Source organism: Cervus canadensis, chromosome 28 (genome assembly GCF_019320065.1).
Source record: "Cervus canadensis isolate Bull #8, Minnesota chromosome 28, ASM1932006v1, whole genome shotgun sequence".
Classification (NCBI taxonomy): Eukaryota; Metazoa; Chordata; class Mammalia; order Artiodactyla; family Cervidae; genus Cervus; species Cervus canadensis.
This window is the reverse complement of record NC_057413.1, coordinates 23,903,588-23,929,207: the sequence shown is the minus strand read 5'-3', so window position 1 is coordinate 23,929,207 and position 25,620 is coordinate 23,903,588. Positions and strand designations below refer to the sequence as shown.

The window sequence follows — 25,620 nt, the reverse complement described above, 5'->3', positions numbered from 1 at the left end:
AAAACGTGAACTGAGAAACAAAAAGGGAAGATATTTTACTTTCTATTCTTTCAATAAGAACTGAATAGAGCATATAGACTAAGATTAAAATAGGTAGGCCTACAGTATCCCATCTCCATGTTTTTGGTCCCAGGATCTCTTTATATTCTTAAAAAGTAGTTGCACTTTTGTTTATGTGAGTTTTATCTTTTGGTACTTGTCATATTGGATATTGAAACTAAAATAAAAAGGTTAAGCCTTTTAAAAATAACATGTTAACATACAATAAGTTTATGTTAAACCTATTTTATAAAAAACCTATTTTATAAAAAAGTAACTTTTCTACTAACATAGATACCATTTTTTATAAAAAATAACTATATTCCATAACGGAAATCAGTCCGCAAGAAAGGTGGCATCAGTTTACCTTTTGGCAGATGATTTTGATTTCTCATTTAATAGAAGGCAGCTGGATTCTCATATCTGCTGCTGCATTCAGTCTGTTAGGAAAATTTGTTTTGACTGAAGAATTAGGAAGAAAATCAACTACATGCAGATGTGCAGTAAGGATGGAGTATTTTTAATCACCGTTTCACATGATTACTTGATGTTCTCTTTTGATACTTTACCACAACTCAGCAAGTGTTGGAATCTGAAACCATTATCAGTGAACTTCACTCTTTTAGAAACTAATTGGTTTACTGAGTTATGCATCGCAATCAGATATTTCACTGTTGTACGATAGTGGGGAGATACAGAGGCATTTTAAAACTATCACCTCTGATCTTAATAAAAAAATCTTTAAGAATGGCAAACCTTGTCATGCTCATAGTGGCAGATAAAAGTTTCCCACAATTCAAATTTTTGCTTTAAAGATATAATTTTACTGTTGGAAAAAAGTGCTATCAGGTGATTTCCTTGCAGTGATTGGCTAACTTCTTACGTGTTAGAGAAAATATCCACTAACTCCTAAGTCTGAATAACCATACTTTGTCATTTTTTCCATGGTGTTCCATGAGAAGAGAGAGCTAGTTTTGCTAGTAACACTAACATCGAGTGTAAAGAAAATACTTTACATTGAGACAGTTATTACTTTGGTATATAGAGGAAACAGGTTGTGTCAACTTCTGTTTTATTGCATAGAGTATTTAAAAGGCATGTAGTCAGGGGCTGAGATTTAATAAAAAGAGTACTTTTTACTTCTTCATCAAGGACAGTTTTATAAATATTTATTTATTTGGCTGCACCAGGTCTTAGTTGTGGCATGTGGGATCTAGTTCCCTGACCAGGGATCCAACCTGGGCCCCTACATTGGGAGTGTGGAGTCTTAGCCATTGGACCACTAGGGAAGTCCCTCATCAAGATCATTCTTAAAATGATATTAACCTTCATTTGTGTGGTAGTGACGGATATAGTGACAACTAGTACAGCTTGATGCTTCTGCCTTGGTTTGTGCTAAGGCACCAGCAGCTTTCGCCACCGTTGCTTTTGCACCATCCATGCAATGTCAACATGTGGGAGTGGACACGTTTGTTTTAGTATTAGTATGAAGATTTCTTTGAACTTGTGAACCTCTGAGTGAGTCATGAGGTTCCTGGAGTCTGTGGACCATATTTGGAGAACATCTGGTCTGTAGGAATAAAAACATGTAGGGCAGCCTGAGGTGTTTCCTCAGATTTCGTTTATTATATCCTTTGTGATTTTTACACTATTAATAGATTATGCATAGCATCAGTGCTAAACTTTCCAGTTAATCCCCTGGGCTTAATTTGGTGATTAAACTACATCTAACTGCTGTGTAGTGTGTGCTTGGTCGTGTCCGACTCTCTGTGACCCCAAGGACTGTAGCCTGCCAGGCTCCTCTGTCCATGGAATTTTCCAGGCAAGAATACTGGAGTAGGTTGCCATTTCTTTCTCCAGAAACTGTATGTGGAGAAGCTACCAAATACAGTTACTTGAAATATGTAGAGTACTATCCAAATCAAGACTCTTTGTCAAAACTTAGAATTTTACTGAGTAGATTTTTCCTAATTCCTTAGCTGGAGAATTGTTATCTCACCACTAAATATTGCATTAATGGGGTGAATCTATAGAACTTCCCAGGTGGTACAGTGGTAAAGAATCTTCCAGCTAGTGCAGGAGGCGCAAGAGACGTGGGTTCCATCCCCGGGTTGGGAAGATCCCCTGCAGAAGGAAATGGCAAACCACTTTCCAGTCTTCTGATGTGGGATGTATATAACCAAAGGAAATGCAAGATGAGCTGCAAAAAACATTATTGTTGACTCCTTCTAAAGTTTCTTATCTTAGTTTTATAACATATACAATCACAATTGTATATTTAGTATATAATAACTGAATCTTAAAAATTTAGAGTTCTCAAAGCTCTTTAACCACAGTGAGCTTGTTTAATAAGAATGGAGACCACTGCTCAAGACATCATCTCTCTGGCTAATGCCTAAGTACTTGACTTTTTTCAGAGTTCTGTCTTAATCACTCTGATCATTAAAATTTATGCCCTCTTCTTGAGGATTTGATTTTCCCCCATAGTTCTTACTGTTAAAATTAGAGCCAGCTTCTGTACAAGAGGCTACTCCCAGTCCTGTTAGAATGAGCATACTTACTCATGAAGGAACAGTCTGTACTTAAATGGCACAGTAGTTTGGAAGAATTCATAATGGCAGAATTTGAGTGTGATATGGGTCATTTGAGAGGTTTTACAACAAGCCATGTTGGTACTTTTCTCATTTGGGTATGAGTTAGGGAGAAGAGAATGGAGGAATTAGAGGTGCAAGAAGAAAGATTACATGGGTTATGAGTTCTGGAGTTTGTTAGAAAATAGGGGCAGTAGTTACCAAATGAATCAATGAATTTTCCACTGTGGCAATCAACTCCCATGTATCTCTATTTGATCATAATTCAGATACAAATAAGCAGTTTTGTTTACAATTTACATTTATTTAAATGAGATTCTGTATGCTTTTATACATAGCTGCCCCTGAACCTGATCATTCCAGAAGCTGACTTCCTTCTGGAAAGCCGTACACCTGTCATATAGTCAGTCTGAATGTTCTCCTGATTGTCCATCACTCAGTTTTATTTTCTCATCCCATTCTTTCTCTGCATTGCATTTGGTCATCAGAGGTAGAAACATCCATTCTTAAGAGTCCTTGAAATCATTAGTGCTCCCATGATGCTTGAAGTTTCATGAAGGCTGGGCTTTCTCTGTCTTGTTCACACCATATGACTTGATGCTCTGAAATCAAACCAGTGGTTCAAGGAGGGTTTTCAAGGGAAACTGAACTGCTCTTGGGGAGTAGATCAGAATCCTGGGAGGCTGAAGGGATTAATTTTTTAAAAGTCCGTCAGATTACTCAAATACCTTCTTTGCCATACTCAAGTTGATCATTATTATGTCATGGCATTCTTCAGCCAGTTTTGCTCTATGTTACCTACTGCAGTCTAGGGCTGAATCCTGTCTAGATTCCTATACAATTCTGTGTGTTTCTTTCAGTTCACCCACCCAGGTCATTGTCTTCTTGCACCCAGGAATTTGTAGCTTCCTTTTTCTAAGATCAGCTTGGATCCAGAGTGGGAGGTCTGGTTGTTGTGTGTGGTACTGATGTTAATGCTGCAGATCTGGTGACAGGGAAACCTAACATGGTATTGGCAGCTTTATCATCTGGAACACAGGATGGAGGAAACAGTAATCCCTGTGTGACCCCATCACCACTCACAGGAGATGGATTTGGAAGAAGGTGTGGGTCTAGGGACGGGGTGGTGCCTTTGTCATTATTCTCATCACAGAGACCTTATTGATGTCCTCACCTGGGAGCTTCTCTTCTTCAGACATGCCCAGTGTTCTGATACATGTTATATCATGTGACTTATAGAGCCTCATGAACCAAGAAGAAGCATATGTATCATACTGAGGCTTCCTACGAGTCAGCATACTGTCCATTCTTTTCACTGTAGACCAACCTCTCTGTTCCTGTGTATTCTCCTACCTTACCAGACCCCTTAGGGTCTGCCCAGGAGCTTCAGGTAGATTTATAAGCAACTGGAATGCTATAATTGATTAATGAATTAATTGATTCTAACTAAGGAACTATCAGAACTCAATGTGAACTTAATTTTAAGGGAAGAAACCAACGTAGAATTTCTTATACATCTAAATACGCATGTGTGTGTATGTATATGTGTGCATTTCTGGGAAGGACAGTGAAATTTTAAAAGGGCTTGAAGGAATTTCCCATTTTAAAAGTATTCCTGTGTGTTATAATATATGCAATTAAAAAAATTAAAAATCACAAAAGAAACAAGACTTTATTGGCCGTATCATGGGTAGAATTTGATCTACAGCATTAAGATATCTAAAGAAAGAAAGTCTCAGTTTGATGTAAGCTGGTCAATCATGGGGATTCACTGATAGCTCAGTTGGTAAAGAATCTGCCTGCAATGCAGGAGACCCCGGTTTGATTCCTGGGCCAGGAAGATCTGCTAGAGAACGGACGGGCTACCCATTCCAGTATTCTTGGGCTTCCCTTGTGGCTCAGCTGGTAAAGAATTCGCCTGCAATGTGGGATACCTGGGTTTGATCTCTGGGTTGGGAAGATCCCCTGGAGAAGGGAATGGTTACCCACTCCAGTATTCTGGCCTGGAGAATCCTATGGACTTTATAGTCTATGGGGTCACAAAGGCTCAGACACAACTGAGTGATGGTTAGTCATGGAAGCCTTTACAGGAAAAAGTCATGAAGTCACTTTTGGCAATTTCCATCCAAGCATTGCCCGGGAGAAAAGGACACTAAGCCAACAAACTTTCAGTATATTGACTCCTTTGTTGATAAACCTATTCCTATTTTAAGATAATTCATCAGCTATTTGAGTCATACCATTAAAATTTGGATTTATCTAAAAAAAAAAAAAAATGTATGACCAGAGACCCTATTGTTGCTGAATAAGCATTCAAGTGTGAGGATGACAGCGATCATGCCGGATCCAGCCAGTCAGTCTCTGGAGAAGAATAGGAATTAGAAAGTGCTTGGAAAATGTCCATTCAGTTATTATTTATAGCTTCCAAAATTTTATTTAAGCACATTCTTAAAATTTGTTCTAGTTTAGGTTATCAATGGGCCAAAAAGACGCATAGATTGAAGAAGGCTTTGTTATACATTTCTCGTGGGTGCTCTCAACGGTCTGTGAGCTGACATGTTAAAAATGTAATTACACTGTAATTTGGAGCGGCAGGGAATGATGAGGGTAGAGGTAGTGGTGCTGAAGAGAAGAGAATATATAGCTTTAACTACATCGATTTTTCTTGTTCCCTGAAGATTTTGCAGAGGAGCTAATCTTATCCATCCTCTAAAGACTCAGCGACATGCATCATTGAGCTTCAACTTGGCTCATGAGAGCCCAGCCAGCAGTTCATCCCTTTCAGACTCATGTTTTTGTGTTGTCATATTTTATACTCATCAAGGTGACATTCACGCGCCTGAGACTTTCACGGAAGAGTTTGGATTAATGTTTGGCAAGGTTGTCCTGAGGCACTGGTTTAATCTTTCCTAAGCTAAGCTTCCTTGTCTTTATTCCTGCTCTCATTTGAAAAAGGAAGAAATTCTGCTTGGAGTGTGGAATCAGGTGTGAAGAGCCTTAGCTTCTGTTTCCATTCTTAAATTTCTATAAATAATTCTGTAAAACAGTGTGGACTCCAGCCTGGGTCAGATGGACTGTGTGGTGAACACAGTTGATGATATATAGAGGAGTGTGGAGAAAGTAGTAGAACATATTTTATGCTTATTTTGTTCTTATCTGTTTTGTGTGTGTGCATGTATTTTTTTTTTTTTTTTTTTACTGAGCCCCTCATTGGCTTAGTGGATAAAGAACCTGCTTGCAATGCAGGAGACACAGGAGATGCGGGTTCAATCTCTGGGATGGATCGATCCTGTGGAGGAGGAAATGGCAACCCACTCCAGTATTCTTGCCTGGAGAATCCCATGGATAGAAGACTATGACAGGTTACAGCTCATAGGGTCACAAAGAGTCAGACATGACTAAAGTGACTGAGCGCACACACACTAATATATTAGTACAGGAGTGCATGTATGTAATTAACAGATTAACACACAGATCTGGGGGAGATGTGTGCTCAAAATATTGAGTTGGCCAAAAAGTTAATTTCGGTTTTTCTTACAGAAAAACCCAAACAAAGATTTTGGTCAACCTGATACTTTCCAGTTAGGAGGGAATGGTCAAAAAATTTAGAGGCTACTCGTTTAGGCCTCTGGCATTGTCCTCATCTATAAACTGTCTCACATTGGCACGTCCTTCACAGAGTCAGTGAGTGGTCCAGTTTATCATTTAATAATCCATAGGACATACTTCTATATAAATTAGAGTATCAGGCAGGATTGGTGTTCCATGACATCTACAATTTTTTAAAACTCTCTAACTCCCAGTTTCCAACTAGATATAAAGGAGAAGAGTTTAAATTATCCCCAGAAAGACTATCAAATGAATATATCAGGAAAATATGACTGTAGTTCTGAGTTTTACCAGCCTTTCTGGAAGAGAGTATATTTCACTGTGTGCACGCAGCAAGCAGGAGAGTGGCCAGACTCTGCATTCTTGCATGAAGTACCTCCTGCAAGCTTTTAAACATTTGTAAAGTTTCCTGGGGGGAGCTCTTCCATTCTGCGGTGCATGGATACACTATAGATGATCATGATTTTATTCACTGGATTTTTACTCTCTATCTTTGTGCGTTTCTCACATCTATTTTGGGGCTTGCTGGACATCTTTCAAATACGTTCGTTGATGCTGTCCTGGACTTTTCACACTATTTAAAAGTCATAGTGTTTTTACAGTTTCAACGAGGAGAGGCAGGCAGTGGGGAAGAAAGACGAAGGAGGGAAATCTGGCCCCAAAATAATAACTGGAAAAATTAAATTCTTACTAAGTCATATAGATCAGAAAGATTAGAAATTCTAATTCAATAGATTATCGAGAATCGCAGAGAAATTTAGCAAGTGATTTAGACTCTGAATTACTTGCCAGCTTCTTTTCTTTTTGCATTTTGACTTCTTTTAGTAGCCCTCAAATATGAGTTTGTTTTTGATGTCCAGAGGAGTAAGAACACAGTCTTTTTGAGACATCGCCTCAGAATATGTCTTAGGATCGGCTTTCAAACAACTAAGTGGTTGTCCAAATGTGATGAAAGGGGTTTGGAATTTTTGATCTGGAAACCCCTGGATATAACCACGCTGGATTCCCCTGCAGAGTAGATTGAAGACTCTTGACAGTATGACAAGTAGCTGACTTATTAGTGAGATGATAACACAATGGTTAAGATAATCAGGTCATAGGTTACACTGCCTTGAATCCTGTCTCTTTCCTGACTAAACTTTGTGACCAGCTCTCTAACCTCTCTGTGCCTTGGGAGAGGAGGGTGGGTCTCCATCTGTGAAATGGTGTTATTGACAACGCCTCCCTCCTGGGGTTATTGTGAAGGCTACATGGATTAGTAATGTATGTACATGCTAGTACATAAAAATGTTTAAATGAATGCTTGCTATTTTTATTTCCTAAAAGACTTGCCCTGTTTTTAAGTTTTTAACTAAGTGACTAGTTTTCTTAACTGAAAGGAAAAGTTTTAGAGTTACAAAACCTTTTATTACAGAAAATCTTTGATGTTCAGAGACTGTTTTATGGTCTTTTCTGTATTGCTTCTGTTTTGTTAGTTGTATGCCGGTATTTTCTTCTATAAAGATATAAGTGAAAAACTTGGTTCTTTTGAGTTTTAAGGGAATGTTTGGATAATGTGAGGTGTCAACTGCGATGAGAAGTAAGAACCCCAACTTTTATTACCAACCCCAGCTCATAGCTGGGTTGACAACACCACCACACCAACTCTCTATGTAGTATATTTACATCAGGAAAAAGTTAGGGTATAGGAACTGTCTTGTCTCCGGTCAGCAGAGTATTAAGAAACAGTTCAGCCCCATGACCTCAAAGGATATTCACACTGGATCTTCCTTTTCAGTGTTTGCAGTCTTAAAATGTTTTTGCTCCCACTTTAAGAAGGGTCACATAAGATCATACATGAAAACACTGTTGCCAGGACTCATCAGAGGCGTCCCTCAACTGCTGTAACTCTTCAAGGCTAACTTCAGATCAAAAGCCACATGGTAATGAAGAATCTCTTAGAAGGTCAAAGCAAAACATAGTGGGGTACACAATAAAAGGCTCAAACTGATGGTAAAAAGCATCCCCCCTGAGAAAATCAGTCAAGAAGACCAGCCCAGGTATGTGGAAAACTTTCTATGTTATGTAATATAATCAGTACATTATATAATATAATCGTTATGTAGTAATAAGCACTACTTAATGAAAACATAGGAAAGGATTGGTCCTGAGCAACACAGATGCTGTCAGGGAAATCCAGGGAGTTCTTTGCAGGGCGGTGATACCAGTACAACATGTGAATGCAAATTGAGTTTTTATCCAAGATTTGCTTCTGTGCTCACTTATAACTGTGCTCTAAGAAAGCCATCCTGGAAAATGAACTCTCAGAAATGAAAGTAGTTACATCACATCTTGTGTATTTTCTGTTTAAGTGGGACATAATCAGAGGGTGAGGGAGACAGACACAGGGAGGGTGGGCTGGCAGCTGTCACAGGATTACATTGTCTAACCTGGTGTCACGCGGCGACACTGGTGGACATCTCCATCTGTGTTGTTTCCAGCTTTTGACAACTATGAATATAGCTGTTATGAACAATAATATATACATTTTTATTTAAATAAAAGTATTTCTCTTGGGTGAATACCCAGGATTGAGATTGCTGAATCATGGTATGTCTTATTTTTGTCGTTCAGTCACCAAGTCACGTGCGACTCTTTGTGACCCCATGGACAGGTGGTTCTGTGCTAAAGAATCCGTGTGCCCATGCAGGAGATGGAGGTTTGATCCCTGGGTCTGGAAGACCTCCTGGAGAAGGAAATGGCAGCCCACTCCAGTGTTCTTGCCTGAGAAATCCCATGGATACAGGAGCCCCTTGGGCTACAGTCTATGGGGTTGCAAAAGAGTTGGACACGACTTAGTGACTAAACAACAATGGTAAAAGTGTACATAAAACTTCATAATAAGACGTCAAACTGTTGTCCACCTTGAGCATGCCATCTGCTTTTCCATTTACTTTTCCAACAGCAGTGTATGAGGTTTCATTTGCTCTGCACCCCAGTTAGCACTTAATATTGTCACTTTTTAAAAAAAAGCAATTCAGTAGGTTTCCAGCGGCATCTTATTTTGGCTTTAAATTGCATTTCTCTAATGGCTAATAATTTTGAGCATCTTTCATGTGCTTATTTACCCTCAGTGTATCTTGCTTGATGAAGTATCTGTTTCGATCTTTCTGCTCATTTAAAACACTTGAGTTGTTTCTCGTTACTGACTTCTGAGAGTTCTTTATACATTTTGAGCATCAAGTCCTTTGTCAGAAATGAGATTTGCAAATATTTTCTCCTAGAATATGGTTGTCTTACCTTTCTCTTAATAGCATCTATTACAGAGTAAAAGTTTTTGATTTTGATAAAGTCCAGTTGATTTATTTTTTTCTTTTATGGATCATGCTTTTGGTGTCAGATCTCAAAACTCTTTGATTAAGCCATACCTTGCTCTGTTGACCATCTCTTCTGGGATGGTAATGTATTTCTTATCTAGAAGTCTCACTCACTTCCTATCAAGATCTTTCCTGACTGAAGACTTTTCATAATTGTTTCTCTTATTTGCACCGTAGCGCTGCATATTCACCCTATAGCAGAGGGATTATTTCACTCTATTATAGTTGCGTTTATTTTTTGCTAAGCTGTGCTAGGTGGTGAGTATCACAAGGGGAGGGACCTTGCCGTGTGCATCGTTGCCTCAGTCCAGTGATTCACGCACTGTGGGTGGCACTCACTGAACAATTGAATGGAGTTGCTGGGCATTTTCGGGTTCCTATGCCTTTGCACCTTGTTGTTATTGTTAAGACACTCGATCCTGTCCGACTCTTGCGACTCTATGGACTGTAGCCCCCCAGGCTCCTCTGTCCATGGGATTTTCCAGGCAAGAGTACTGGAGTGGGTTGCCATTTCCTTCTCCGGGGATCTTCCTGACCCAGGGATCGAATCTGTGTCTCCTGCATTGGCAGGTGGATTCTTTATTGCTGAGAAGCCTGGGAAGCTTGGGAAGCCTGGGAAGCCTGCCTTTGCACATCCTCTTCCTAATTACTTACAATACTCTATTTCCCTTTCCCTGACTGGTTGGCCCCTCCCTATCTCTCAGGCCTTGCAGACCCTTCCTCATTTGCTCCAGGCTGCAGTACTCATGTCTTCCAGTGATCTTAGGGCACTTGGAACATGCTCGCTTTTTCTGTGGTGCTGCAGATGGCTGAGGTCTTTCCACCGTTGGAAGACAGAGAGTTTCCTGTACTCGTCACTTAACCCTCAGAGCCTAATATCCCTACCCAGGACTTAGTAGTACTAAATAAATGTTTATTGAATGAACTATGATGTATATTTGTCTTTTTCTAATTTATTTTTGACATTAAAACGCCTAGGCATTAACATAATTTAGAGAAACATCGTGGGCAGACCATGCCAACATGCATGAGCCCCATCATTTTTGTGGACAGTTTTTGCTATAACAAAGTTTTATACCATCTGTAGGACATAGTTTTATAATTCTTTTAGGTTATGAATATGGATCATTATAGACAAATTTGAAAATATAGTACAAAATTTGTGTTTGAAAAAATTCATATCATCTTTATTGCTACCACCCAGGCAAGGTATATGTATAACATCTTGCTGTATTTTTCTTTTTGGGGAAAAAAAAGTGTCTATATTTGTGAGCATTTATTTCTATTATTTTATATATCAGTTTTATCAATTATGCTCATTGACTTTGATCACACAAATATGCACCTGGAATGCTGTGTATTTTTAAAATTGAATCTTGTACTCCAAACATTTCTGGTATCATTAAGAATTGGATTTGACTTTGAGTGTACCAGAATATTTTCAAGGTTTTTACATGTCCTATGTAGGATGATGCTGTCCTACCCACTGCATTAACGTGAAACCTGATCCTGTTAATGACGTGCCCTTCAACTCCTGAAAATGAATTCATTATGACAAAAGCCCCCTGTACTTCAAATCTCATCAGGTGACAGAACACAATAAAAAGGTTCTGAAGCTAGTCTCTACTTGACATTAAATCCACAAAAGGAGAGGCAGTGAGAATGATTTGCCATCATTCCTGAATGATGAAGTAAGGGAGAGGACTCTCAGATAACATGGGCTTTGAGGGCCCTGTATTAAAGGGTGGAATTCACTCTGAGAGAAACTGCAACTGTCATTAGACATCAGTGAGAAATGCCGAGACTTGTTCTGAGCAATTGGTTGGTGGAGAGAGATGAGAGGGTGGAGACCCTAAAACAACTATGGCAAGGGTAGTTGTTCTTGTTTTTTAAATCTGAAACTTGTTTTTTTTTAAAGTCAAACTTAGTAAGCTTAATAAAGAGGCTTTTTGCTGGAAAAGATGGCATATAATTCCTTGGCATTTTTTTTTTTTTTTAACCACCTGTGGATGCTCATTTCACCTTTTAAAGCAAATCTGATGAAACTATACACACTTCAGAAGGTGGGTTTTGACTGTAGTGGTGCCCAAAGGGACCTACAGTTTTGTAGGTCTCTTAGCATCTGTTTCTTCATCTGTAAAATGCAAATAATAATACCTTCTAAGATTGTTTTGAGGTTTAAATGAGTTGGTCTATGTAAAATGCCTAGCATGTAAAATAGTGATTTTTCAGCTCTGTTTCCACCTTCTGCCTTTCATTTCTGTTTCAGTAAAAATTTGTGCATTTACCACTTATCATGCCCTGAGGATAAAATTGATATGGCTTCCCTGTAGCCAAAAATCTAAAGAAGACAGGGATGTGGCTTTCAACGAACTTACAACCTGGGGTGATAAGGAGTAGATGTTTAAACATCAAACTATACTATAAGGCAGAATAAAATAAATGCTAAGTAGAGGTGTAAATAATGTGCTGGTTGTGGTGACCTGGGGAACTTAGAGAGGAGAGGATTATGACAGAGGCCTTGAAGGATACATGGATTTTCATAGCTGAACACAGCAGGAAAAGATAATTCTGATTGTGAAACTGCATGATATGTCTGAGTAGTGAGTTGTCTGCTTTTTGGCTTGAGCATGAGTGAGGGGCATGTTGTGTAGAGGTCAGGCTGGAATGATAGTGTGGTGGCTGATCTCTGATGCGAATAGCTTCACTTCACGGCTGAAGAACTTGTGTGAAGCGTAAGACAAAAAAGCAAAACACGAAGCAACAAAAAAACACTTGGGCTATCTCATGTGTATAATCAGTACTAAGAACTGCAAGAAAGATACCAAATGGTTGTAGGATGCTTGCTAATAAGCATTGGGGATCCCATCTGATGTGACTTATAATAAGACTGGTATTGTCCTTGCTTGCCATATAAACTCCCCTAGCCAGAGAACATATGATATACTTGATGATTAAAGGATTTATGAAGGAGCAATGTAAAGAAATAAGAGTTGTTAGTATGGAATTAGACATAAGATATCTCTTAGAGCAAGGAGGGTCTCTAAGCAAACACTGCTACCAACCTCTTTTCCTTTGGAAATAGGAATCAGAGTCCATAGAGGTAATTTACCTTCAAATTTAAGGAGTTCTGTTTACATCATTCTGAAGATCTGTCCTAAAGTATGTAATTGTTGTTTAGGGGTCGAAATCGATTTAGCTGAATGTTGTGTTTGTAAATAATAGAAATTAACAAGTGAACTTGGATGTCATGGATTAAAAATCAGACATCAATATGGCTATTGTAACAGATGTTCATATATTTTGTTATTTCTGCTTCTAGGGACTTAATACCTATCATTGCTGCTCTGGAATACAATCAGTGGTTCACTAAGCTGTCCTCCAAGGATCTAAAACTGGTAAGTAATTGAAGATGCTGCTTAGTTTTGCTGAATTTCAAAAACCTGAAAATTATGAAAAACAAAAAACAGATACATATTTGTTTTTCAACCATACTGGTGAGCTGAATACATGTTATTTCTTAGGGAGATATTTTCTTATAAATGATCTGCAGAACATTTTACAAAGTTTGTAATGGGAGATGCTTCAGAAAAGTACTTCCTCATGTTTTCAGCTGCTTCAGGCAATTTTAGATGATGCACAGAAAGGCACATTTAGTGGAGCCTTCCGTATATCCTCATTCCACTGGCAAAAACTATTAAAGTTACATTTGCACAGCTGCAAATAGCAGATTTTATGTTCCTATCTTGCATTCCATCTCCACAAAGCTTCCCTTCCCGAGAATTTAGGAAAACATTACCAAGGTAGAGTTGGTCTGGAGTTATGACAGTTAACATTAATTTTTTAGATGAGGTTTTGGGCAGATTTATATGTAAGCAAAATGAAATCAAAGTGAAACCTGTTAGTTTTTATAAGACACGGGGAGCCAAAGTTTTGGTCTGTTTTATTAGTAGAAATGAGATGCTCTGTTGGTTTGCCTTTTTTTTTTTTTGGTCCCCGCAATTTCAAAGCAGCCATTTGGACAGAAGCTTATACATGAATTAGGTTTCTGCTGCTTCATTTGAGCACAAGAGATAATTTAGATGTTTTAATGGAGACTCTTATATTCAAGTCTCCAACTTTCAGAGGTCATAGAAACTGGGAATTTAAGATTTTCTGAGTGATGGACATCTAGGTTGCTTCCCATGTTCTGTCTGTTGTAAATAGTGCTGCAATGAACATTAGGGTACATGTTTCTTTTTGAATTATGGTTTTCTCAGAGTGGCATATGCCTAGCAGTGGGATTGCTGGGTCAGATGGCAGTTTTATTCCTAGTTTTTAAAGGAATCTCTGTACTGTTCTCTGTAGTGACTGTATCAATTTAGATTCCCACCAACAGTGCAAGAGGGTTCCCCTTTCTCCATGTCCTCTCTAGCATTTATTGTTGTAGATTTTTTGATGATGGTCATTGTGACTGGGGTGAGGTGATAGCTCACTGTAGTTTTGAAGGAATGGAGATGGAGACATAAAGGTTTTGTAGATATAGTGGGGGGGTGTGGAAAGAGAGGATGGGATGATTTGAGAAAGTAGCATTGACATATATACATTACCATGTGTAAAATAGATAGCTAGTGTGAAGCTGCCTTGTAACACAGGGAGCTCGGCCTGGGGCTCTGTGAGGACCTCGGGGAGTGGGCTGGGGAGTGGTGGTGGTGGGTGGGAGTCTCAGGAGAGAGGGGAGATGTTTATGGTTACGACTGATTTGCATTGTTGTATGGCAGAAACCAATACAACTTTGTAAAGCAGTTATCTTCCAATTAAAAAATTTGAAAAAATTTAAAAAATTTCCAAGTGAAGAGATAGGATTTGGACTGGATCTGTTGAAAGTGAAAGGTTGAGATTTGCTGGTGGCCAGGCTCAGTAGGCTGGCCTGCGGTGTGAGTGGCTTAAGGCGTTAGAGGTATAAACTTGGGTGGGACTTATTTGGGGATTATTAAGAGCCAGTGTGGTTGACAGTAAGAATGTGGGCTTAGAAACAGAAATCTGGGTTTCAGATTCAGACTCTTACTACAGGGCTGTGTGACCTTAGATACATTACTTGATCTTCCAGGGCCTGTATTTCCTATATCCCTGTTACTGTGAGCTAATTGGAACTCATGTCTTATTTATCTCCATTCAGTGCTTATCAAAGTACGTGGCTCATAGTAGCTACTCAGTAAAAGCTGGTTTAATCAACAGATGTCAAATGACTTTTGTTGAATGAATGAATGGGCACAGCAATGTAACTCATTTTCAGGTTATTGAGATGAGTAAATTATATATGTAAATATATAAAATTATAAATTTTATAGCTATATATAAATTATTATTAATTATATATATATATAGGTGGTGCTCAGTTGTGTCTGACTCTGTGACCCCATGGACTGTAGCTGGCCAGGTTTCTCTGTCCATGGGATTTTCCAGGCAAGAGTACTAGAGTGGGTTGCCATTTCCTCCTCCAGGGAAGCTTCCTGGGATTGAACCTGTATTTCTTGCTTCTGCATTGGCAGGCAGATTCTTTACCTCTGTGCCACCTGGGAAGCCCAAATAATTTATATGGATGTTCTAACACAATGTCTGACATACTACAGGCATTTCACAACTGTCAGCTCTTATTGTCATCCTCACAATCAGCTTAGCAAAGAGGCTGAGAGGTGAACAAATGGGGGAGCATGAATTATGGAAACTGTATCAGCTAAACAGGGGGGTGTCTGAGATCAGTGATGATGGAAGTATGGATGGTGACCCCCAGGGAGTGAGTGAGCAGACAGCCGTGATGGGAGACCTGGGAACAGAAGCCTCTCATTTGCTGTTTGCAGGGATGGGGACCGTTTGCAGGGCTGAGCCAACGGAGATTGCAGGGGTCCGAGGGGAGCCATTCGAGGAATGAGAAGTAGATTAGCCCAGGGAGTGTGGGATCAGAGAGAACAATGCTTTGCTACCAAGTCAGTATTCCTGGCTCATTCAGACATTCACCTAAGCCTGTGATTTTCAAAATGGGGCACAAGAGAGCTCTGAGGAAGTTGGACATCCCTCTTTTGGAAGTTATCTCAAATCACTAATATCAGGCCACTGGAGCTGCTGTTCCATCGTTACTCCTCCCAGGCAGCATCTCTTTTTTAAATGCCTTAGGTATTTAGGAAAGAAAACACGCACGTGATTATTTCGGTCTTGGCCAGACAAAGCATGCAAGTGCTCGTGTGCCTTTTTGGATGGCCTGGGATGGTGGGAAGTGGAGAGACAGGATTTCTCTGCTTTTCTACTAACAGATTTAAACACAAAAATGAAAATGTGTATATTTTTAATGCTTAGTATTTAAAAATGAGAAATGCTCTTTGCGATATCTCTCTGCAAGTTTTCAAAGAGATTAGCAGTTTTTCCATGTTTGTTACCCAAAGTTAAAAAGAAATGACACTTTGCCTTTGATGGCTACTGGGATATGCAATCTCACAACATTTTCTAATACTTGGTTTATTTGAGGCGCAGGAAAGCTTTACACCTTCTTCAGGTTTTTTAAAACACAAAGTGTTAAAAGAAGAGACTTCTCAGTAATATGAATTCTCTGGGCTGTTAAAATTGCTTCTCACACAACAGAAGTCTCCTGTGCTTACAGTCCCACAGGAAAAATGTGACTTATATGCTTTATTCTGATGTTATGAAGTCTGTTAGCAGTCACTATTCCAAATTTAAGTGGAGGGATAGAGGGGTTTTTTGTTTGTTTGTTTTTGAAGAGATGCCAAATACACAATTAGGCCCAAGATTCTGGACTCATAAAATAGCAGTAGAATTAGGATTTTGCTCAACTCTCTGTTTTATCATTTAGGCAAGTCAGTGAGCATCATTAGGTTAGGCAAGTCAGTGAGCATCATTAGGTCTTTTAAAATCTTTTAAAAATTATGTGCTTGGACCAGATACGGTATGTGGTTCCTCTCAGTTTCAAACTTCCATATTTGTTTTATTTTGGACTAGTTCATTTGTTATTTTATAGTGATTTCTCTAGTTTTCATGCTATACATTTGATTTTAAAATAAATATCAGCTCTTAGAGAGTTATCATATTAATTTGTTAAAAAAATAACTTTTCCTTAAGTCTGTAAACAAAGTGTTGAACATGCAATAAGACATTTGGGGAAGACTACTAATGCTAACATTTTCTTGGTGTTCAAGTTTGTGTGTGTATCTCTTTAAGATATCCATCCATGTATATTCTTTGGTGTAGCAAATAACACTTTTCATGTAGTTGGCATTTAATAAAAGGTAGCAAAATTAATGTAATCATGAATGACTTGTCACACCTCTCCCCTACTGGCATGTTAAAGAAAAGTTGGATACACTTTTCCTACATTTTCTTGAATAAATTTTAATTACAGTAATAATTTCCAATGAGTAAATGAAAGCCTTGCTTCACAACTCAGCTTTGGTAAATTACTTTTCTGGATGTGCTGAGGTAGCCTTAGAAAGGTGGTGATGATACTATAGATTATTTCTGGAAATTAGAATAATCTTCACAAAAACATGTCTGAGTAATCACTTTTTATCATAACACAGAATAAGATCAGTTCCTCTAGTTGTATATTGTAAGGTGAAGACTGGTACTAATAAGGGGCCACCATTTTCAAAATCACCACCATCAGCATAATATAAATTGCAGGCATTGGGTCACTTGGAATTGATTTTCCTCTCCCCTCGTCCATCTGTGGATCACATTAGAAACCCAGGAATAGTATGAAGGCAACATTAAAAACCCAAAGGAACCAAGCAGGACATGAGAATTATAAAAGCTTTAAATTCTGTGCCACTTGATGGTTTTCCAAGTCAGTTTTCTAAAGGCTACTTGACTGGAGAATTTGTGCTACATTTTATACTTTTCCAATAATGGTTAATTCAGTTGGATATTTATGATCCGATAAAGAACTATAATATTTAATGTAGTATTTTAAGAAAAGAAACTGCTCTACTGTATGCTATACCACACAAAATGATTTCTCTCTTTTTTAATAACATAAAAGGTTTAAAGAGATCTTAAGTTATGATGACATTTAAAAATCACATCAATGTATGACAAAACCCACTGAAATGTTGTGAAGTAATTAGCCTCCAACTAATAAAAAATTTAAAAAAAAATCACTTTTCAATGTCTGAATAATTTTAAGGTCAGGAGCTACCTTAAGTTAGTTTTGGAATAAGGCAAGATATAAATAAATATAAAGCATTAATAAGTAAAAATTTAAAAGAAAAAATTATGCACATTTCTACCAGGGCACAACTCTTCATTTTTCATAGTCCCCTCAAGACTTTTCAGTTGCATATATTAGCCATTTCAATTGTTGTAATCTTTATTAAACACTTTCTTTTAATTATGCATTTTCATTTAACATTATATCCTAAGCATTTAAAATATTTTGAAAGATGGGAGTTTATGACTACATAATTTTTTAAAACATGAGGTTTATTAACATGAGATGATTAATTATTAAAATCTTTCTTATTCCTTACCTTAGAGATTACTAGTAGCAACATTGTAATACCTAACGTTTATCAAGTAGTTATTCAGCCTCTCTTTAAAGTACATGATATCTTTAAATGTTATCTATAAAAAGGGAATAATAACACTTAATTAACAGCTTTATAATGAAACACACATAGAGGGCTTAGCTCAGGCCCTGGCACATGGCAAGAACTCAGGAAGGAGAGTTTCATCATCAGCCTCATCACCATTGTCACTACCGCTCAGTCTTTGGTTCTTTATTTTGGGTATCACTTTCTTGGGGATTTCTTTTGGTTTTCCCAGGATTGCATGAAATCTGTGTGCCTGTACCACTACTGAAATGCCTATTTTCCTGTCGTAATTGTGTATTTCCTTCTTGTCTGATTGCTTTCTGGGTGGTATCACTCTTGAAGTCAGGGACTTTGTCCTTTATGTCATTGTGTTCCCTGAATCTTCATCAGCAGGATGTGTAGGAGCAGTTGTCAACTCATGGGTTGTTGATTGAATGAATGATTTATTTAAAGCTTTGTAGCTGCAAGGATTTATGATGGTGAAGTGAGGTCGTGTTTTGACTTACGAAATGGTCAAAGAATATTTTCTGTTACAGTCCACTGATGTCTGTGAACAGATCTTGAGGGTGGTGAGCAGGTCCAATCGACTGGAAGAATTGGTGTTGGAAAATGCTGGACTTAGAACGTGAGTATTTTCCTGAATATATGAATGTGTTGCTTTAAAACATTTTGCCCTTTCTTCTACAATTAATATATGGTTTTGAGAAAAAAGTTAATGTTATCACCTGTATAGTGTTTTCTCGTCTTAAAAAAGAAGTCCTGTGATCCCCATTATTACAAAGGTCAAGGATTTTATCATCTTTTGTGGTATGTCACATGGTATCTTTGAGGGTAAATAAGGATAATGCGTAAGAGCATGGACCCTTGGGTCAGATGCCTCATGTCTTTGGGCAAGTTGGTTCAGTTCTCTGTACCTCAGTCTCTTCATTTTTAAGTTGCTGATAATAGTGCTTACTTTATAGAATTACGGTTATAAAGATAAATGAATTAATACATGGAAAGTGTTTAGAAAAGTTTCAAAATCTTTTGTATTAGAGATTCTATGCATTAGCTTTTACTAGTGCCATTAATCATAAATCATAGTCATAGTAATGGCACATTTCATAGGATGTTATTATTTGGTGTTGATCTGTTTCAGCCATTTCTCTCCCTTTTCAAATTCATACTTAAATAATCTTCATCTAATGTGATTCAGTAACAATACCCAAGCCTTACTAGGGGCATGAGACTTTGAACCCACTGGAGTAAAGACATCACTACTACTAAGTGAGGAGGCTTGGCAGTTTCATAGTCATAGCACTTAACACACTTAAGTTAAAAACACCTAAAAAAGTGCTTTTGACTATGAGGTGGTTGGATGGCATCACCGACTTGTTGGACATGAGTTTGAGCAAGCTCCGGGAGTTGGTGATGGACAGGGAAGCCTGACATGCTGCAGTCCATGGAGTCGCAAAAAGTTGGACACGACTGAGCGAATGAACTGAACTGAAAATACAGTGCTAGCAACTATAGCCTTCAAATTCAACAATTAGGGCAATCAGTTCTGCCTTCATGAGTATTGCATGAAATTAAAACTGATATAGGGAATAGCCTATTGCAATTTTCATTAAAAGCAATTCAATTCAGGATTTGTTTTTTAAGTCATAGAAGGGCCAAAAGTACTATTAATAGTATCCTTCAGTGTGTCTTTAAAGGAACAATTATACATTTTTCTTTGGAATGAGGTTTGGACTGATCAAGATGAACCATATTCTAGCTATGACTTTACGGATTCTCTAATGAGGATATGTACTTGTGAAAATAGATTGATTCTTAACAAATAAGATATATAGATTAATGTTGTAGAGATAGATTGGTTCTTAACAAATATGATATATAGGTTAATACTGTAAAGGCTTCTCTCTGTTTTAAAATTTCACTCTAGCTATTCTAGCATTAAATTTTCTAATTGAGTCATTTTACACATTGTGTCTTACTGTTCTGTTTACTTGCAGAGATTTTGCACAAAAACTGGCCAGTGCTCTAGCGCATAATCCCACTTCAGGGCTGCACACGATTAACCTTGCTGGCAACCCACTGGAGGATCGAGGTACTGTAGCATTTACATGACCGTTGATGCCAGAACTGTAAGAGGATTAGGGAGTTTTCATTTAGCCAATCCTGAAGAATAGTGTCAGTCTTAGTTGTAATTATATTATAAATGCTCTTGTTGGCTTAAATATTTTCCAGCCTCTGGTGAACATACTTATGCTCCTGTATGATCTTACAGAAGAACCCAAACAAGGTTTTTGGCCGACCCAATATGATTTCTATCAGCTGACGAACAGTTTTTGAAGTGATCCAAGTGGAAAGGAGGATATTATTTTTAAATGATTCTATTGACTTTTTCTTGCTGGGTAGCAAATTATCACAAACATGGCAATTTAAGGTTACCTAGATTTATTATCACACAGTGTCTTTGGGTCAGTCTGGGTACAGGTTCACTGGGTTCTCTTCTCAGTATCATGAAACTGAAGTCAAGTCAGCTGGGGTTTATGTGATCTGGGGTCTTCTCAGGCTCACCGGTTGTTGGCAGAATTAAATTCCTGAGGCTGTAGGACTGGGTCACCATTTTATTGTTCCTTGCCAGTCCGGGAGCACTTCCTATGCCTGAAGGCTGTGCTTGGTCCTCACCATGTGGTCCCCTCCTCTCCCAACTTCACCATCTGCCTCGCATTCCAGGCCAGCAGAAGCACAACTCTCTGATTCTTCACTTACTTGTAGACAGGTCACCTGTTTGAGTCAGACTCCTCCAAGACAGTCTCCCTCTTGATTAATTCAGAGTGGACTGATTAGTAGCCTAATCACATTGTGATATCCCATCATATTCCTTTTTTTCCCAGTTACTTATTTTGTAATGGGGTATAGTTAACAGTGTTAGCAATTAACAGTTAACAATGTTGTGATAATTTCAAGTGAACAGCAAAGGGACTTAGCCATACATATGCATGTATCCATTCTCCCCCAAACTCCCATCCCATCCTGCCTGCCACATAACATTAAGCAGAATTCCCTGTGCTATATAGTCAGTCCTTGTTGGTTATCCATTTTAAATATAACAGTGTGTACATGTCCATCCCAAACTCCCTAACTGTCCCTTCCCTCTATCTTTCCCCCGGCAACCATAATTCATTCTCTATGTCTGAGTCTCTTTCAGTTTTTTAAGTTCACTTGTATCATTTCTATTTAGATTTGTGATAACCCATCATGTTCTTTGGTCTACCCAACACACTTAAAGAAATTATATAGGGTGTGTTTACCAGGGACAGAAATCTTGAGGACCAGCTTACAATTATGACTATCACAGATGTCTTTTAATTTTTAACGAGATTTGAATGTAAGAATAGAGAGGAGTTGAAGGACTAGATTTCATGAGGAGGCAAAAGAAGGTTTCATTAGAAAGTGAAGCCTGAGAGTTTGAATTCTCAGTAGGAGAACACTGATGGATGAGATTAAGGAGAAGTAGCTTTATCTCTAGAGGGGATGTTTTGTTTTCATTGTGTATTACAGATGTTTTCCAGCGTTGTTGACTAAGGGCCTTTCATCTTGGGATGTTATATATTTGATGAGGGTTAATTATTAAACTGAGCTGAAGATCCTGGTGTAGACACTCAGTTCTGCATTTTTATTCCTGATACTGACATTGTTCTTCATTGAGAAAGATACCCATGTGGCATCCAAGGAAGCATTTGAAGAGGAACTTCTAGCATCTGAAATAGTGAATCTAAAGGAAGGTTGAGACTAAATTGAAAAACTAGATCACATGAAAGGCACTCTCATAGGTGTAAAAGGCAAAGCTGAAAATAATGGAAACATAACTCTGAAATAGGGGTTTCTCTGGGGTTTTAGTATTTTCTTTAGGAAAAACAAGTGTTCTCTTTACTAGTCAAATGCTACGAAGAGGTGACTATAACCATGTAGATCACCTTTTATAGATAGGAGGGCTGTTTTGCTTTTGTTTTTAAGATGGAAGGAACTCAAACATGTTTGTCTACTGACTGGACAGAAACAATGGTTATTAAGTGCTGGTCGCTAGGGATGTGAAACCCAGAGTATAGTAAGGGACATTCCTTGGTCATCAAGAAAGCGCAAATTCAAACCTTACTGAGATACCACCTCACAACCAGTAGTTTAGTTATCATCAAAATAAGTGTTGGAAAAGATGTGGAAAACAGGAGCTTATGCGTTACTGGCGCGAGAGTATAATGAGGCAGCCTCTTTGGGTGCTGGTTAGCCAGTTGCTTCAAAAGTCAAACACAAATTTACTCTATGACCCAGCAATTTCACTCTTAGGTGGTCCCCAAGAGAGATGAAATGAATGTCTGCTCAAACACTAGTGAATGAGTGTTAATAGAAGTTCATGGTTGCCCCAAAGTGGAAACCCAAATGCTTATCCCTGGTGGGGGGATAAACAGAATGTGGTATATCTGTACTGTGGACCCCTGATCCACAGCACAAGAGAACGGGGTGCTGGTCCTGCTGTGACACGGGTGAACCCCAAAAATATATTTAGGGAAAGCAGCGAGACCCCAAAGATCTTTCATATTATTTGGGCTTAGGAGGCTGAAAGTGAAGTCACTCGGTCATGTCTGACTCTTTGCGACCCCATGGACTGTAGCCTACAAGGCCTCTCCACCCATGGGATTTTCCAGGCAACAGTACTGGAGCAGGTTGCCATTTCCTTCTCCAGGGGATCTTCCCGACCCAGGGGTTGAACCCGGGTCTCCTGCTTTGTAGGCAGATGCTTTTAGGGGAAGATTGAGTCTGGAGCTCTTCATCTTTCCTGTGGTGTGCCTCGTATGCCCTGAGGCGCAGCCCTGCTGGACAGCCTTATCTGTTGACTCCCTCACCTTGGGTTTGAACTCCTGAGATAGCCGTTCCTTCATTCTGTTGCACTGGAATTAGATATGGTTGGCTCTGTACCAGCCTTACTGTTCATCCCTCCTCCTTGTCCATCATTCTCTCTTCATCTCCTAAGACACACCACACCTAGCCCAAGACCTTATATGCAATCAATAAATATTTTCTTTAAATTGAATTTCATTTCACAATAGAATTCCTTTTTTTGTGGCTTTTAAATTGGAATTGAAAACCATGGTGAAGTTTATCAAGATTCCTTTGTGCGGAGTCAGAACCAGTGTGGAGAGATGACGTGTCTCTGCCTTTTCCTCCATTTCCCTACCTGTGTGACCTGATCCTTGTACATCGTTCACCTATCTGCATTCCCAGGTGTGAGAACCAAGAATCATTCCAAGGATGTTTGCCAGAGCTTCACGTGTAGATGCCGACTCTCCGGGGTGTTTTCTGCTCACTTACACTCAAGCCTTGACACTTCTGGAAATATTTTCTCAAGCTAAGGCTTTCTATGTTTCTGCCCTTTCTAGATTCCATCATTGCTATGTTTGGCCGGAGCTCTTGGAAAACTGCCAGCACCTGTATTCCCCACCTTTTTTTCATTCTTTGGACTGAGCCTCCGGAACACACATTCTTTACAGGCTTTTTTTTTTTCTTCCATCCAGGCTAAAGATGATTGGTAGCTTTTCTGCTCCTGGATGGGAAGTCTACAAGAAATCCAACTGAGTGTAAAATATTTATAGAGACTTCAAAATAGGGGAAAATGGTCATGACTTTTGTTTCTGAGCTTTCCCCTGAAAAACAATAAAAATGCATGGGGGGAGGAGTGTACAGTTGAATTGTTTAGTCTGTAAAAGAGGCCAAGCCCAGGAAGATTATTTACAAGGACATGCAAAGAAACACAAGGCACTTTGGCAGCCCAGAATGCTGAGGAATTTAAGTACCAAGTAGAATTTGATTTTTGCACCTGAACCATCCGCTCAGGGCCTTATTTGGAAACTCTCAGAGCGGAAGCTTGGCTCCTTGCGTTGTGATATGAATGTTGATGCAGCGAAGCCCTGATATTTACAGCTCAGCCTCCCCGTCAGGCTCGTGCGCAGAGGACAGGCAGCCTTCTGTTGTTAAGGGGCTGGTGGTGGAGGAGGGTGAAGTATGACTTAGTAGGAGGGGGGTCGTGTGTACTGGCGGTGCTTCCGATGCTGGATGCCCGGCGCGCGGTCTGCAGGAGCCCCAGCAAGGCAGTGAACAGACCACACGCATTCACGAGCCCTTTGTATCCCAGTTGCAGGGCCAGCCAGTTCCCCAGCTTGCTCTTGGCCTCCTAGTCTTGTGTGTTTTCAGACTGTAGGTCAAGACCTGGTAAGCATTTTAATAAAAAGAAGAAATAGAACACAATAGAAAATAATCAGAGTGCATTGCTCAGGAAAACTGGGGTTTTAGTTTTCGCTTATATGTCTGTGTGCTTATTTTGGTATGAGCTGCCTGCCCCACGATGTCAAATCTCTCTCTGTGTGTGGGTCATGGTAGAAAAGGCTTGAAACTCTCTGGGCTTACTGCACTGTATTAACTAGTTCTGTGTTGAGTCCTCTGGATTGACCTAGTGTCTGAACCAGGGTGTTCCGGTCATCGCCTCCTGACTAATGCTTTGGATCTGATGACTTTTTGGATTAAAGTGGAGTGTTCTGGGAAACAGAGCTCTCCTCTCTCCACTCGTTTCACACACTTTCCTTCCCTAAATGTCACAAGCTCCGTGTCCCAGTCTCCCTGGTTACCGTTCCCAGTTACCCTCGATTTTATGATCTTAGCCTCATCAGGAATGTCTGTCCTGATTTCCTCCCCTCACTTTATTCTAAATCGGATTATTTTGTTTAAAGATGATTTAGAATCCCGTCTTGAAATGTTTTTCTTTCGGAAATGTTGACCTGATGCACCCAAGTTTTGTTTTTTGCTGACCATCTGGTGGTGGCTCTGATTTGGTCTGAATGAGACAAGACAAATGGATTCTAGAAATGCTGCTTACATTTGAGGGCGGGGTAGATCCTTCATATCTCACTGTATATCAGTGGGTTTTAGAGTTAGAATATGTGGGTTCAAATCTGAGCTTCTCCACTTTGCATCTGAGTTTCCTTGGACAAATTACCTAACTTCTCTATACCTCAGGTTTCTCGAAAATAATAATAGCACCTCCCACACAAGGGTGTTTTAAGGATTAAATGAGAATATACATAAAAGGCATAGGAATAGCAATGAACTGTGTCACATACTATGCACTCAAAACATGTTAACTTTTAGTGCCACATTTGACTCAGAGCAGCCTTGTGAAGTTAAATAGTGCAAATGTTGCTCTCCTTTTATGGATCAGAAAGCTGTGTTTACATAATTTGGAAGAGCTTACAGAGTCATACCTAGTACTGATTGTTCAGACTATTATCTAAAATTTCATGAGTGATCAGTCAGTCAGTCTCTTAGACTGTCTTTTGGACTTTCTGATTTGGTTGTCTCCATTTCCTATGGAAGTAGAAGGAAATATTTGTGTATGAGATGTGGAAAACA

At 39.0% G+C, this 25,620-nt stretch overlaps 1 protein-coding gene across 4 annotated transcripts in view; it reads left to right on the top strand.

Annotated features, from left to right (window-relative positions):
• Positions 1–25,620, top strand: part of CARMIL1 (capping protein regulator and myosin 1 linker 1) — a 304,650-nt gene that overhangs the window by 151,200 nt on the left and 127,830 nt on the right. For all 4 annotated transcript variants that reach the window (XM_043450501.1, XM_043450500.1, XM_043450503.1 and 1 more), the window contains exons 9-11: positions 12,918–12,993; positions 18,711–18,799; positions 20,169–20,263. In XM_043450501.1, the coding sequence (XP_043306436.1) occupies positions 12,918–12,993; positions 18,711–18,799; positions 20,169–20,263 (260 nt within the window). The remainder of the gene's footprint in view (positions 1–12,917; positions 12,994–18,710; positions 18,800–20,168; positions 20,264–25,620) is intronic.